The 14,634-nt window shown below is 42.6% G+C and overlaps 1 long non-coding RNA gene and 2 gene segments (V, D, J or C); all 3 read right to left on the minus strand.

Moving 5' to 3' along the window:
- Window positions 1–5,481: 5,481 nt before the first annotated feature.
- Window positions 5,482–6,198, minus strand: LOC144989128 (T-cell receptor beta chain V region C5-like). The segment is given in 2 exon segments: window positions 5,482–5,920; window positions 6,038–6,198. Coding segments are annotated over 2 exon segments (360 nt in total).
- A 1,936-nt stretch (window positions 6,199–8,134) lies between these two features.
- Window positions 8,135–8,549, minus strand: LOC105358013 (uncharacterized). The gene is made up of 2 exons (XR_013653284.1): window positions 8,437–8,549; window positions 8,135–8,302 (listed from the first exon to the last, which is right to left on the minus strand). It is a non-coding gene; the product is annotated as an uncharacterized LOC105358013 (long non-coding RNA).
- A 29-nt stretch (window positions 8,550–8,578) lies between these two features.
- On the minus strand, window positions 8,579–8,941 carry LOC144989192 (Ig kappa chain V region BS-5-like). The segment is given in 1 exon segment: window positions 8,579–8,941. A coding segment is annotated over 1 exon segment (363 nt).
- Window positions 8,942–14,634: the final 5,693 nt, after the last annotated feature.

The following is a 14,634-nucleotide window of genomic DNA, read 5'->3' on the forward strand; positions in this document are numbered from 1 at the left end:
CCTTTGAGTCTAAATGTCTGAAGTTTTGTCTGAGTTGTTGGTGAACTTTAGAGATTCTCTGTTGATGACAAGAATCTGTGATTCAAAAATGAAAGTGAGGAAGAGTCTGAGTCCATGCTTAAATAAACACAGCCTGGTGGGCGGGGCTTGATCAGTCTTTGTGTTTGTCTCATACGCTCTTCTATCTCTTCAGTGATGATGACTGCTGCTTTATTCATATTCTGATTGAGATAATCATCATTACTGCCATCTGCAGGTGGACACGAGCTTTTCATCACAGTCTTCTTTACTCATTTGGTGCTAAATGATAAAAGTCACAGATAATATAAACTTTCTCTGAGCTTTTGAGGCTGAGAAAATGATCATGCAGTGATTCTGAATAAAAATATATTCAACTGAAATCAAACCACACAAGCAGCTGTGTGGAGCCAGAAAACCACAGACGATGAAGCATCGCCAACAGTTTTTGTCACGTTCACAGATGATCTTCATCACTGTGCTTTGCTTGCTGCACAGAAATAAACTGCAGAGCTATTCTGTTCTGCTTTCTTGATCATTAGAGATCCGTTCTTTGACGTGCTCCCACCCAGATCTCCAGAAATTGTGAAATCATCTTTATACTCTTCTTCCATCGTTGTTGCGCTGTAATGCAAATATCCGATGAGCTTCATGTCTGTGCGTCCAGGCGTCTGCTGGTACCAGAGCATCTGAAAGTAATCTGTTTTTTCATGGGTACAGACAATCTGCACTGTGCTGCTTGGTTCTTTGACAATGTCTGATGGATCCTGATGGACATCAAGAGTCTGGCAGAAATCTAAAAAACACAAGAAAAAGAGGAGCATCAAGTAACACATCATACCCAAATATAGTCTTTGTTTTTCAGAAAATCACCTGAGAGGAAATATAATATAAACACGCAGATAATTTTTTGTTTTACCAACGCAAAGAAAATGCAGAATGTAACGACAGAGACACAGCTTTAAATAGCAGGAGAGTAATGAAGAGGAGGAGTTTGCCACCACAGTCAAGAACAAAACAGGTCCATGAAGAGTAGGCGTTAAATTTTTAAATATACCTCACACACGCACAAAAAAAACCCACTATTCATCTTATACAGGGGATCATTGTGTATTTATTATTTTAATATTCCATTGAATTTTTCACACAGAATTGTTTTTTCCAATCAAAAACACATTCGCTTCTTTGCAGATGACACGCTTTTATTTATTCAAACCATAGAGATGTCTTTCCAACCACCTATTGTTCTGCATATAGACTAACTGTGAGGAATCCGGGATTCCCATTTGTCTAACTATTCTTTTATTAGAACACATGCGTAAAGCACCATCAATAACCATAACTATAATCGAGGAACATTTACTCTACAGTGATGCTGAATTATTACTTCTTATAGGTGTTCCACCTGGACGAGACAAAAGCTGCAAAAATTAATACAAACTAAACAGACTTGTTGTTTTTCAGCGTCTGAGTTTGTAACTAAAGCATAATTCTAGATTTTCTAGAAATTGAAAATATTTCTGCCTTTAAAGTCTAAACCTGCTATTGAAGCTCTTTATTGGCTAAACGCACCTGATCCAGGTAATCAGCAGCAGATAACCAGCAGGAAGCCGGTCCTCAACGCCTTGAGTTTGACAACCCTGAATTAGAGCCATCGTTTACTAAAAAAAAAATTCCACAAGGCTCCTGGTTTACACCATTTTTGGTATTTTAATTTTTTTTTACAATGAGAAAACACTCATTCACCTTTATGCAGATGACACTCTGTTTTATTTATTCAAACCTCAGAGATTTTCTTTCCGACCATCCTTTTTTTCCTCTGAGAAATAGTATAATTTTACCAAAATGAACTCACTTGTTGTTTTTAGTGTTCTGAGTTATGAACTGGAACATAAATCTAGATTTTTCTGTGAAAAGCCTGAAAGGTCTGAACTTAAATAAAGTTCTTCATAGAAAAACTGTTTTAAAAATGTCATATGAACCAGATTTATTAATGAAAGGATGTCTATCACACTGCTTTATGAATGTGTGTTATTTAAAAATTATAAATTTTCTGGAAACATCTTGAACATTTTCTGTGTTTTGGAGGAAAAAAACAGCAAAGACATAGCGCCTCCTGGTGGCAGCAAAGAAAGATGAAAATCTATTAAAACCCTACTTTTTGATTCTTTTTACATCTCTTCTTAGATAAGTGAAACTTTGATGAGTTTCTTGTTTGAAAGTCGTGGACCACAGAAGCAGCTGTGTGGAGCCAGAAAACCACCAACGATGAAGCAATGCCAACAGTTTTTGTCACGTTCACAGATGATCTTCATCACTGTGCTTTGCTTGCTGCACAGAAATAAACTGCAGAGCTATTCTGTTCTGCTTTCTTGATCATCAGAGATCCATTCTTTGCTGTGCTCCCACTCAGAGCTCCAGAAATGTCAAAATCATCTTTATGTTCTTTTTCCATCGTCGGTTCGTTGTGATGCAAATATCCGATGAGCTTCATGTCTGTGCGTCCAGGCGTCTGCTGGTACCAGAGCATCAAGTAGAAGTCGGTCTTGTCATGGTTGCAGAAAAGCTGCACCAAGCTGTTTCTAGGATGGGTGAACACTTCAGCAGGAGTCTGACGGACATCCACGGCCAGACCAACTGGTGACCACACAGAGAGGAAGAAATGTTATACAAAACATAAAGACGGAATTTGTTCTGAAACGTTCTCGTACCTGTCAGCCAGCAGCAGAAGAGGAGGCAGATCATAGTGTCAGTTGTTCAATAAACCCACAGAGTCTTTGCCTTCTTCATGCGAGGAAGGGTGATGAAGAAACTCCATCAGTCAGCAGCAGGCGGAGTCAAAGGAACAGACGTTTCAGCAGGAGAGGCGGAGTCAAACCATGACCTGTTTACACCTTCAATATTCATAGAAGCGATCATGATCTTTGTTTGGTTCAGTTACTTCTGCAGAATTCAGCTGGGCTTCAATAACTTGAAGACATTAAGCTCCTTAGTGCTCCCTGCTGGTGGGAAGCAGTGCTGGTTCACCTGGAAGGAATTAACCCTTGTGCTGTTCTAGGCACTTTAACATTGGGAATGGGGTCATCTAGACCCCACAAGACAGTGTGCTGAACTTTTTTCTTCAATGATTTGTGATCTTCATTGGTGTCAATGGATTATATTGAATCCTCTCCACCTTTATCCACCTTTGTCATGGTAGGGAGAACACGTCAAAGCAAGGGTGGGGTCATCTGGACCCCATAGGATAGCACAAGGGCTAAAGAAACAGATGAACTGAGTAATAGTCAGGAAAATATCAGATTTATTCTCCGGAACTTAAATAATTAAGCAGAAAAAAAGTTGTGAATATTCTTTTCTTTCAAAGTTTTTTCTTTTTAAAACAGTTCAATTTTTGATTGTTTACAGATTTTATTTGTAATTTTGTGATGAAAATCTGACTCATGATTGTTTTCAGGAAAAGTTTTAAGTAATGCTTAAAATGCACAAAAAAAGTATTTAAAAAAAGTTTTTAAAAAAAAGAAGTTTTTATTACAAAAATGAACGACACCTTAAACCACAAAGTCAAACTGAGAAGTGCTGCAAACAGCATCGTTATCTGATCTATGAGGACAAAGGTGGTGCAGCAGCAGCAGCAGCAGCAGCAGCAGCAGCAGCAGCAGGACTCAGATGGATGAAGAAGCAGAGACAAAAGGAGACAAAGATAAAGACTTTTTCACCGGTTAATCTGCAGGTTTGTCCTTGTTTGCTCCTCCATCTCTCTTCAGTCCAGACTTCAGAAAACACCCGGGGTGTCGATCTTTCCAGGACCACACAGGATGGTTTTTGCACGTCTGCACATCGTCTCACCTCCACGTTTGCATATCCAGTCAGTTTATGTGAACCAAAACGCAGTAAAACTGTAAAAGAAAAAGCATGAAACATTTAAAAAAAGAAAATATCCCCGAATGAAATCATGTAAGACAACGAACCTTTCAAAGACTTTTTATTCATAAGGTTTTATGTTTGCAGTTTGGTTTTTTCTGCTTGCGTCAAACCTGGTGAACCCCACGCTCACCTGTCGTGCACACCTAGGAACTCTCACATTCTGGCAAGACTGATCATATTAGTCTGACATATTTTTAAAACTAACATTCACTTTAAGAAACAAAAGTAAAATTTAATACGTTTGACTAATTTAACAACTTATAAACAGTAAAAGATCTAATTTAAGCAACACTTTGTTAAGGAGCTGCACCACGTCTGTACTTGAGGATTTGCTGAATTTTGTCCTTTCAGTGGATTTTAGCTTCTTTATGTTTGCAGAACGTCTCAGCTGGAAGCTGTTTGACTTTTTCACTGAGACTGAGAGGAGCAAGGATTTTGGAAAGAACCACCTCCCAGCATCCTATTGGACCAGCAGAACGGCTTGGCAGAAGAAAATCATCCAGAATGACTGGAACTGCCATGATCCTGACAGGTAATCAGCATCATGACTTTCACCTGAGTGACTGCCTTTTTAAACAGGAGGACCTTCGCCAGGGCAACATTACACCCACCAGTGTACGGTGTGCCGAAAACCATGAGAAGGGCTGCTGCCAGAAAGTCCTCTGCAGCCAGAGACCGTCCAGCCTCCTGGTTGAAGCTTCTGGTCCTCGTCTGCTTTGGATTTCCTCGCTTCTGTGCCTCCGACAAACTTCTAAGTGAGACTGTTGTCTAGTTTTCTCCCCTCACATATCAGACTCTGAATATCAAAGATGTGTCATTTAAACAGAAAGAAAAGGTTTAATTTCAGATAAACAGGTGAGGATTTTAAGGGGATTTGTGTCATATAAGATCTAAGGTTCAGCGTAACTCTTTTCCTTGTGTTGATGAAACAGTTCAGCAAATATCTGCAGGTTTTTAACATTCAAACTGTTTTTTCTCTTGCATTGCTGTAAAATGAACGGCAGTGAACTGAAAACCCTGGAGGGGTGACTGAGGGGTGAAGGGGTGGAGGTTTGGTTTTTGTGCGGAGAATCAACCACAGGCGTCACTGTGGGACCTGGCAGCACAGAAGTAAACTGCACTGCTGCTGCTGTTGACGTCTTCTACTGTTAACGTGCAGTTTTGGTCTTTGGATGCTCCTCCGCCCAACTTCACTCCCAGTCCCGCCTCTGGATAAGTGTCCCTGAAGTACACATATCCCAGGAGGAGCATCTGCCCCTCTGACTGCTTGTACCAGAGGATTTGGTCATAGTTGGATTCCCTGTGTGAGCAGTAGATCTTGGCCTCTTGTCCTGGTTTGCTGTAAATTTGACTCGGAGTTTGATAAACTTGTGTTTTTCCAGAGGAACCTGTTGTTGTACAAGAAAAAAATAGGAAGAGGTGATAATTTACAGCTATCAAACTGATAAACTGAATCCAGATGCAGCTCAGAAAGCAGTACACGGACTAAAAACAGGAAATCTAAAGGCTTCTGTGGCGTTACCTGACAGCAGAAGGAAACAAACGCTCAGGACTGAAGCGATCATTCTGCCTCTGCTGACTGCATCTGAAGTTCTGCCCCTTTGAACCCTGGTGTTCATCATTTTGTGGGTGGAGTCACTCAGCAGAGGTTTTTGCACAGACGCTTAGTTGGATGTGGCACTGTGGTAACTAGCTGCACAGAAATAAACGGCACTGCTGCTCAGACTGAGATCCTGGATGGTTAGGGTGCAGGTTTGGCCTTGTCGAGCGCTCCCGGTGATGTTCACGTTCACTCCGGGCTCCGGATATCCATGCATCATGTTCATGTATCCCAGCAGCTGCATGCCGTCGCCCTGTTGCCTGTACCAGAGGATTTTGTCATAGTTCTGGATGCTGTGAGAACAGCTGAGGTTAGCGGAGCTGCTGGGAAGGCGGTGCATCTCAGCTGGAGTCTGCTGGACTCTGAGAGAAGAGCTGGCTGAAGGGCAGAAGAACCATGATCACACCAGGAAAAGGGAAACGACATTTTCAAATCGTACAAACAGAATTCTATATTTCCACTAAAATATCTGCAAAAAGGAGAACACACTTTTACCGAAAAGAAGCATGGCGTTAAAGGTTAACCAGAAGAAGACGTTCATGATTCTCAGTTTCAGAGCTGAAGTTGGTTTCTGGAGATGGATCTACTGCTCTGTTTCTCCTTTTAGTCACCTTCTGGAGATCTTCTTCCTCCTCCTCCTCCTCCTCCATTAAACACTTGTGGGAAGACTGCCACCTGCTGGTGGTCAGATAAAAATAAAAACTAAGTTCTTCTTCCACTTTCGGCTTCTCCCATCAGGGGTCGCCACAGCGAACAAGTCGCATGGTAAATTTGGCAATGTTTTACGCCGGATGCCCTTCCTGACATAACCTTCTCAAACCGGGCTTGGAACCGGCACAGAGGTAGAGAAGGGAACAGGGAGCAGCCCGGAGTCGAACCCTGGTTTCACGGACGGAAGGCGCCGCAAACCAGCACGAGCTAAACTGGCTCCCCAAAAATAAAAACTAAGTTAAACAGTCACTAACTCATTGCTAATGCAATAAGCAACCCTTTTTTAATGTTAGTTAATGCCTGTTAAGCATTAAATAACTATTAGTCAAAGTATTGATCTGAATTTGCATTAATTTGCTTTGAATGTATTATAGGATACATTAGTCAGTGATCAGGTAAAGTTTATTTCCAAATAGATAATTGTTCAAACTTTGCAATAAGGTTCTAAAAATACATTTATTTACTAAAGTTAATTAAGGCTTAAGTAATGCTTATGAAGCTTTCATTTTATTAGGAATTAAGTCAGGCTAAAGTGAAACTAACTGAACAATCAATCACAGTAAATAATTACTTAAAGTATTTACATATGTATGAACTGGCATGTACTTCATCCATTTCTAATGCTAAACAATTGCAACGTTTATTATTGTTTCATAATGCTTTAAAGACCCACTGCAACGAAAATGAGATTTTTGGTGATTTTACCGTGTTCTCATTTGCATTTTTCTGATGATGGAGGACATAAATAAAATTAATTCTGCGTTTCTGTGTATCTATTTATTTAATTGCGGTGAATCAGCAGACGGAAAAATGCTCGCCTGCGCACCAAGGAGAGCAACTGCCTTATTGCAAATCGTCACAGGGTGGTGGGACGTACCAGCCTGGTCAAAGGGTATGGCTCTCGTCACGGAACATCCCCATCCAGGCCACCTCTTGGAAGCTGGCACCCTGCTACATTGGACCCAACGTCATTGACAAAATCATTAACCCATCCTGTGTCCGTCTCCGCTTGCCCGCTGCCCTTGGAGTGCATCAGTCATTTCACGTCTCCCAGATTAAGCCGGTCCGTGAGAACCCTCTGTGCCCGCCGTCCGCTTCCCCTCCGCCCGCCCGTGTCATCGACGGCGCCCCAGCCTTCACCGTCGACGAGCCAGGTGTTGGATGTCCGGCGCCGTATTCGTGGCCTACAGTTCCTGGTGGACTGGGAGGGTTACGGTCCGGAGAAACGGTCCTGGACCTCCCGTTCCCTCATCCTGGTCCCATCCCTCATTGAGGACTTCTGCCGGGCATCCTAGCCTGCCCGGCGGTGGTCGTTGAGGGGGGGGGGTACTGTCATGGTGCCTCTGGCAGTCCGGGTTCCGGCACCTGGGTCTGTCCAGTTTCGAGATCATGACAGAATGTTGTGCTTTCAGTGGATTTTAGCTCCCTCATCTTTGCAGACGCCTCAGCTGGAAGCTGTTAAATATTTTTCACAGAGTCATAAACAGAAAGAAAACGTTTAACATAAGATAAACAGGTGAGGATTTTAAGGGGATTTGTGTCATATAAGATCTAAGGTTCAGCGTAACTCTTTTCCTTGTGTTGATGAAACAGTTCAGCAAATATCTGCAGGTTTTTAACATTCAAACTGTTTTTTCTCTTGCATTGCTGTAAAATGAACGGCAGTGAACTGAAAACCCTGGAGGGGTGACTGAGGGGTGAAGGGGTGGAGGTTTGGTTTTTGTGCGGAGAATCAACCACAGGCGTCACTGTGGGACCTGGCAGCACAGAAGTAAACTGCACTGCTGCTGCTGTTGACGTCTTCTACTGTTAACGTGCAGTTTTGGTCTTTGGATGCTCCTCCGCCCAACTTCACTCCCAGTCCCGCCTCTGGATAAGTGTCCCTGAAGTACACATATCCCAGGAGGAGCATCTGCCCCTCTGACTGCTTGTACCAGAGGATTTGGTCATAGTTGGATTCCCTGTGTGAGCAGTAGATCTTGGCCTCTTGTCCTGGTTTGCTGTAAATTTGACTCGGAGTTTGATAAACTTGTGTTTTTCCAGAGGAACCTGTTGTTGTACAAGAAAAAAATAGGAAGAGGTGATAATTTACAGCTATCAAACTGATAAACTGAATCCAGATGCAGCTCAGAAAGCAGTACACGGACTAAAAACAGGAAATCTAAAGGCTTCTGTGGTGTTACCTGACAGCAGAAGGAAACAAACGCTCAGGACTGAAGCGATCATTCTGCCTCTGCTGACTGCATCTGAAGTTCTGCCCCTTTGAACCCTGGTGTTCATCATTTTGTGGGTGGAGTCACTCAGCAGAGGTTTTTGCACAGACGCTTAGTTGGATGTGGCACTGTGGTAACTAGCTGCACAGAAATAAACGGCACTGCTGCTCAGACTGAGATCCTGGATGGTTAGGGTGCAGGTTTGGCCTTGTCGAGCGCTCCCGGTGATGTTCACGTTCACTCCGGGCTCCGGATATCCAAACATCACGTTCATGTATCCCAGCAGCTGCATGCCGTCGCCCTGCTGCCTGTACCAGAGGATTCTGTCATAGTTCTGGATGCTGTGAGAACAGCTGAGGTTGGTGGAGCTGCCGGGAAGGCGGTGCATCTCAGCTGGAGTCTGCTGGACTCTGAGAGAAGAGCTGGCTGAAAAAAGCAGCATGCCGTTAAAGGTTAACCAGAAGAAGACGTTCATGATTCTCAGTTTCAGAGCTGAAGTTGGTTTCTGGAGATGGATCTGCTGCTCTGTTTCTCCTTTTAGTCACCTTCTGGAGATCTTCTTCCTCCTCCTCCTCCTCCTCTTCCTCCTCCTCCTCCTCCTCCTCCATTAAACACTTGTAGGAAGACTGCCACCTGCTGGTCAGATAAAAATAAAAACGTTAAACAGTTACTAGCTTATTGCTAACACAACAAGGGACCCTTTGTTAATGTTATTTAATGCCTATTAAGCATTAAATAACTATTAATCAAAAGTATTAACCAAAATATGCATTAATTTGCTTTAAATGTATTATAGGATGCATTAGTCAGTGATCAGGTAAAGTTTATTTCCAAATAGATAATTGTTCAAACTTTGCAATAAGGTTCTAATAATACATTTATTTACTAAAGTTAATTAAGGCTCAAGTAATGCTTATGAAGCTTTTTTGTGTTTTATGAAGAGTTAAGTCAGGCTTAAGAAAAACTAACTCAACAATGATGATAGTAAATAATTACTTAAAGTACTTACATATGTATGAACTGGCATGTACTTTATCCTTTTCTAATGCTAAACAATTGCAACTTTTATCATTTTTTTTCATAGTGAATTAAAGACAGACTTCAAATAAAAATGAGGTTTTTGGTTATTTTACCGTGTTCTTGTTGCATTTTTCTGATGGAGGACATAAATAAAGTTAATTCTGAGTTTCTGTGTATCTATTAATTTAATTGCGGTGAATCAGCAGACAGAAAATCACTAGTAAGTGTTTGAAGACCGATGGATTCATAATTTTTCTTTTTTTATTTAGCCATAAAACAGCAGAAACATAATTAAAGTCCCACTCAGATGATCAGAGTGAGACTTTAGGTTGACTATTAAACTTGAGTAAACTGCTAACTGATGCATTAATAAATTTAGTATTAAATGTGGATTAAACCATTGATTAATGCTTGAATATAACTCAAATACATATTAACTAGAATTAATAGAGGGACTCTTATTGTAAACTGTTGTTGTCATCTGCCCTCCATGGTCACTTTTGTATGCAGACCCGCATTTATATATTTTTTTTTTTTATTGGATGTGATAATACTGTTCTGGACTAATATGAATTGAAATATTGTCTGACTTCGTTAAGGAAGAATCCACACCAAACATGAAAGGCAAAAAAACATTTATCCAGTAGCAGATGATCAACACCTCATCACTCAGTGTTTCCTCTGAGATTCTGTTGAAACAAGAAGACGTTTCTGTGCTGATATGTTCCTGCAGGTGTTCCAGATTCAGTTTGTGTTGATATGAATCAGAGGGTTTTTGTGCAGAAAAGCAGCTCATTGAGTCACTGTGTCTACTAGCTGCACAGTAATAAACCCCACTGTCTGCAGGGTTCAGCTTCTCCAGGAGGAGATCCGACTTCTTTGATCTGTCTCCACTTATTGTGACATTTTTCTTGAATTTCTCCTCATAGTTGAGACTGTCATAATAAACATCCCATGAGATCCAGAGCAGAGTCATCCTGTAGCTTCTGGTACCACAAAATGACGTTGTATGAAGAGACTGAGTGACTGCAGCTGATGGTTGCAGAACCCTGAGATCTTTCTAATATTGTTGCTGGATCCTGATGGACTTTGCTGCTCAGTGAGACGTCTGTGTTGAAAGAAGAAAACACATGAAGAAGAGACAAAAGGGTCAATGTGATGAAGCAGATGAAGGTCAGACCTACAGGAGAAGCAGCAGAGAGATCCTGCAGACGTTTCTCATCATCATGTCTGGATCTTCCTCTGTGTCTCAGTGTGGACTGACGGCATGAACATGACAGGAGATCAGCTCAGAGGGGAGGAGACACCAGCTGGAAATACTTATGCATCACCTACTGATCTTACTCTGTAGCGCCCTCTAGAGGACAGCATTGATGGGATCAGCTGAGAGGTTTTTGTTCAGCTCTCTCATGGGTTTGTATCACTGTGTTGACTCACAGCACAGAAATACAAGCCTTTATCTTCAGGCTGCACCTTCTTCACTGTGAACGTTCCTCTCTCAGCTTCTGTCTTGGTGGCTGAGAACTTCTCTTTGCTGAAAGCTCCAAAGTCGTGCTCTCCTCCTCTTTGAGCTGTAGACGTGAAGACGACCAGCTCCATGGTTTCTCCAGGCAGCTGTCTGTACCAGTACATCTGATAAAATGTAGCATCCTTTGTGTGGCTGCAGTTCATGGTTGCATCTTGACCCTTCTTGGTCCACAGCATGGAGGTCTGGCTGACATCACTACCATCAGTTCCACCTGAGTGGAGAACAATGACAGTTCCATAGATGAACATCTGATCTGTGAATCAATCTGAGGAGGTTCCAGAGTTTTACCTTTGATCCAGAGAACAAACAGCAACAAGCTGAGGAGACCACGTCTGCTAGAAGACATGTTGGAAACTGAACGTGTCCATTATGTCTGGATGCAGTTAGAGATGAAGACATGCAGGGAGGAGTGTCTCTACAGGCTGTGGTCCACTGATCTGAGGAAACATGAGGAGGTGTAGTGGGCAGACACTGCCCCCTACTGGTTGTAATTACCATCTATCCATCCATCATCTTCTTCTGCTCATTCGGGCCAGGTCCCAGGCGCAGCAGTCTAAGCAAAGATGCTCAGATTGTCTTCTTCCAGGCCACTCACCTCAGCTCCCCTGGGGGGATCTAGGGCAATCGCAGATGAGCCGAAAGATGTAGTCCCTCCAGCATGTCCTGGGTCTTCCCCAAAGTCTCTACCCAGTGGGACTTGCTTGGAAGACCTCCCCAGGGAGGTGTCCAGGAGGCACCTGGGCCACATACTTGAGCCATCTCTACCAGTCCCCTTCGAAGACCAATTCACTACATTTCTTAAGTTTGATGCCCAGTAATAGAAGTGAAAATTCCGCAGGGCGAGGCCCCCTTCTATTTTAGTTTTTTGGAGGTACATTATATTTAGATGAGGTGCTTACCCTGCCATATAGAGGAGGACATGAGACAGTCTAGTTGCTGAAAAAGCGAGCCAGTAAAGCATATTGGTAGAGTTTGAAAAAGATACAGAAGTTTAGGCAGTATAATCATTTCAACAGAGTTCCCTCGTCCAACTAAAGACATTGCTGGGGAAGACCACTGCCAGACTATCAGTCTGGTGATGTAGTTTGAAAAAAACTATAAAATTTCCTTTGAAGAAATCTTTATACATTTTTGGTAACTGTTACTTTGAAGTAAATAAACCTACTGCGCTCGACTATCAGAGTGAAACCATTGAAGTCTAGGCTTCGTGCTGCTTCATTAACTAGGACGAGCTCACTCTTACTAATGTTCACCGTACAACCTGAAAAACTGCCAAAATAACTGAGTAGTGCCAAGGCAGAGGGAAGAGACTGAGCTGCATTGGAGACATAAAGCAAGATGTCATCTGCATATCGGGAGAGCCTGTGCTCCACACCTCCTCTCCTAACACCAGATGGGTCTTTACAGCTACAAAGTGCAATAGCAAGAGGTTGTATCGCTAAATGAGAGAGAATAGGGCTCAAAGGGCAGCCCTGTTGGGTGCCACGGTACAGGTTAGAGCAGTGTTTTTCAACCTTTTTTGAGCCACGGCACACTTTAACCTTGACAAAAATCCCGCGGCACACCAGCATCCCAAAAAAAAACAAAAAAACAGAAACTCATAGTCTGTTTTGATCTACAGCCCCCTCCCCCCCCCCCCCCCCGGCAATCTGACGTGCATTTTTGTGATAATTGTGGCAGAAAAAGCAGGAAGTTGCAGATAATTTTCTAAAAGATGTAATAAAAGTTAAGTTACATACAAACTGTATATTCGTTGTGTTTTCAAGACGCTGTCCCTTTAAGCCAATGCATCATGGGAGATGTAGTGTGAAAACTGCGAGAAAAAGGCAGAAAGACTCGCGTCTCTGAGCTTCATGGTTTTGTTCACTTGTTCCACGGTCTGATACCGGATTCTGTGGAAAGCTACACCGCTAAAGACGAGCTTTAGCTGGTGTTTTTGTCGGAACTGACTGAGTTATGAGCTAAATTGGAACAAGGAAGTGGAGACTTTAACCACTTCTGATTGGTCAGACTGATGACATGTGATTAAGCCTTCAAGAATGATTGGTGGAGTCGTGGAGACAGTAAAAGCTGCGGGACTTTTCCTTACACAGTTATAGCTGCAGCTATTTCGCGTTACCGTCATTCTTATCAAAATGTCTTTAATAGAATCAAATAAACACAAAGAAAAAAGTATTTTATGATCGTTTATAGTCCTAACTACTCAGTGTTTTATCAGGACCTGTTTGGATGAACAAAGAGCTGATTTCCTGGAGATGGTAATTGCTTTTAGATCAGTTAATGAGGGCAATTTTCCACGGCACACTTGACCATCTCCCACGGCACACTAGTGTGCCGCGGCACACTGGTTGAAAAACACTGGGTTAGAGGGACTTGATATTTTGTAGTGCAAATCTTTTCAGTGGGCTTAGAATACAGTAAGTTGATCCATAAGTTAAAGGCAGAAGAATCCAAATCCACATTTATGAACAAAAAACACACAAAAAAACATTTATCCAGAAGCAGATGATCAACACCTCATCACTCAGTGTTTCCTCTGAGATTCTGTAGAAAGAGGAAGACGTTTCTGTGCTGATATGTTCCTGCAGGTGTTCCTGATTCAGTTTGTGTTGATATGAATCAGAGGGTTTTTGTGCAGAAAAGCAGCTCATTGAGTCACTGTGTCTACTAGCTGCACAGTAATAAACCCCACTGTCTGCAGGGTTCAGCTTCTCCAGGAGGAGATCTGACTTCTTTGATCCGTCTCCACTTATTTTGACATTTTTCATGACTTTCTCCTCATAGGTGGCACTTTCATAAACGGTATATCCAATGAGATCCAGAGCAGAGTCATTCTGTAGCTTCTGGTACCACAAAATGACGTTGTATGAAGAGACAGAGTGATTGCAGCTGATGGTTGCAGAACCCTGAGATCTTTCTAATATTGTTGCTGGATCCTGATGGACTTTGCTGCTCAGTGAGACGTCTGTGTTGGAAGAAGAAAACACATGAAGAAGAGACAAAAGGGTCAATGTGATGAAGCAGATGAAGGTCAGACCTACAGGAGAAGCAGCAGAGAGATCCTGCAGACGTTTCTCATCATCATGTCTGGATCTTCCTCTGTGTCTCAGTGTGGACTGACGGCATGAACGTGACAGGAGATCAACTCAGAGGGGAGGAGACACCAGCTGGAAACGCTTCTGCATCACCTGCTGATCTTACTCTGTAGCGCCCTCTAGAGGACAGCATTGATGGGATCAGCTGAGAGGTTTTTGTTCAGCTCTCTCATGGGTTTGTATCGCTGTGTTGACTCACAGCACAGAAATACAAGCCTTTATCTTCAGGCTGCACCTTCTTCACTGTGAACGTTCCTCTCTCAGCTTCTGTCTTGGTGGCTGAGAACTTCTCTTTGCTGAAAGCTCCAAAGTCGTGCTCTCCTCCTCTTTGAGCTGTAGACGTGAAGACGACCAGCTCCATGGTTTCTCCAGGCAGCTGTCTGTACCAGTACATCTGATAATATGTAGCACCCTTTGTGTGGCTGCAGTTCATGGTTGCATTTTGACCCTTCTTGGTCCACAGCATGGAGGTCTGGCTGACATCACTACCATCAGTTCCACCTGAGTGGAGAACAAAGACAGTTC

The sequence above is a fragment of the Oryzias latipes genome, chromosome 22 (assembly GCF_053564925.1).
Source record: "Oryzias latipes strain Hd-rR chromosome 22, Olatipes_Hd-rR_3.1".
NCBI lineage: Eukaryota > Metazoa > Chordata > Actinopteri > Beloniformes > Adrianichthyidae > Oryzias > Oryzias latipes.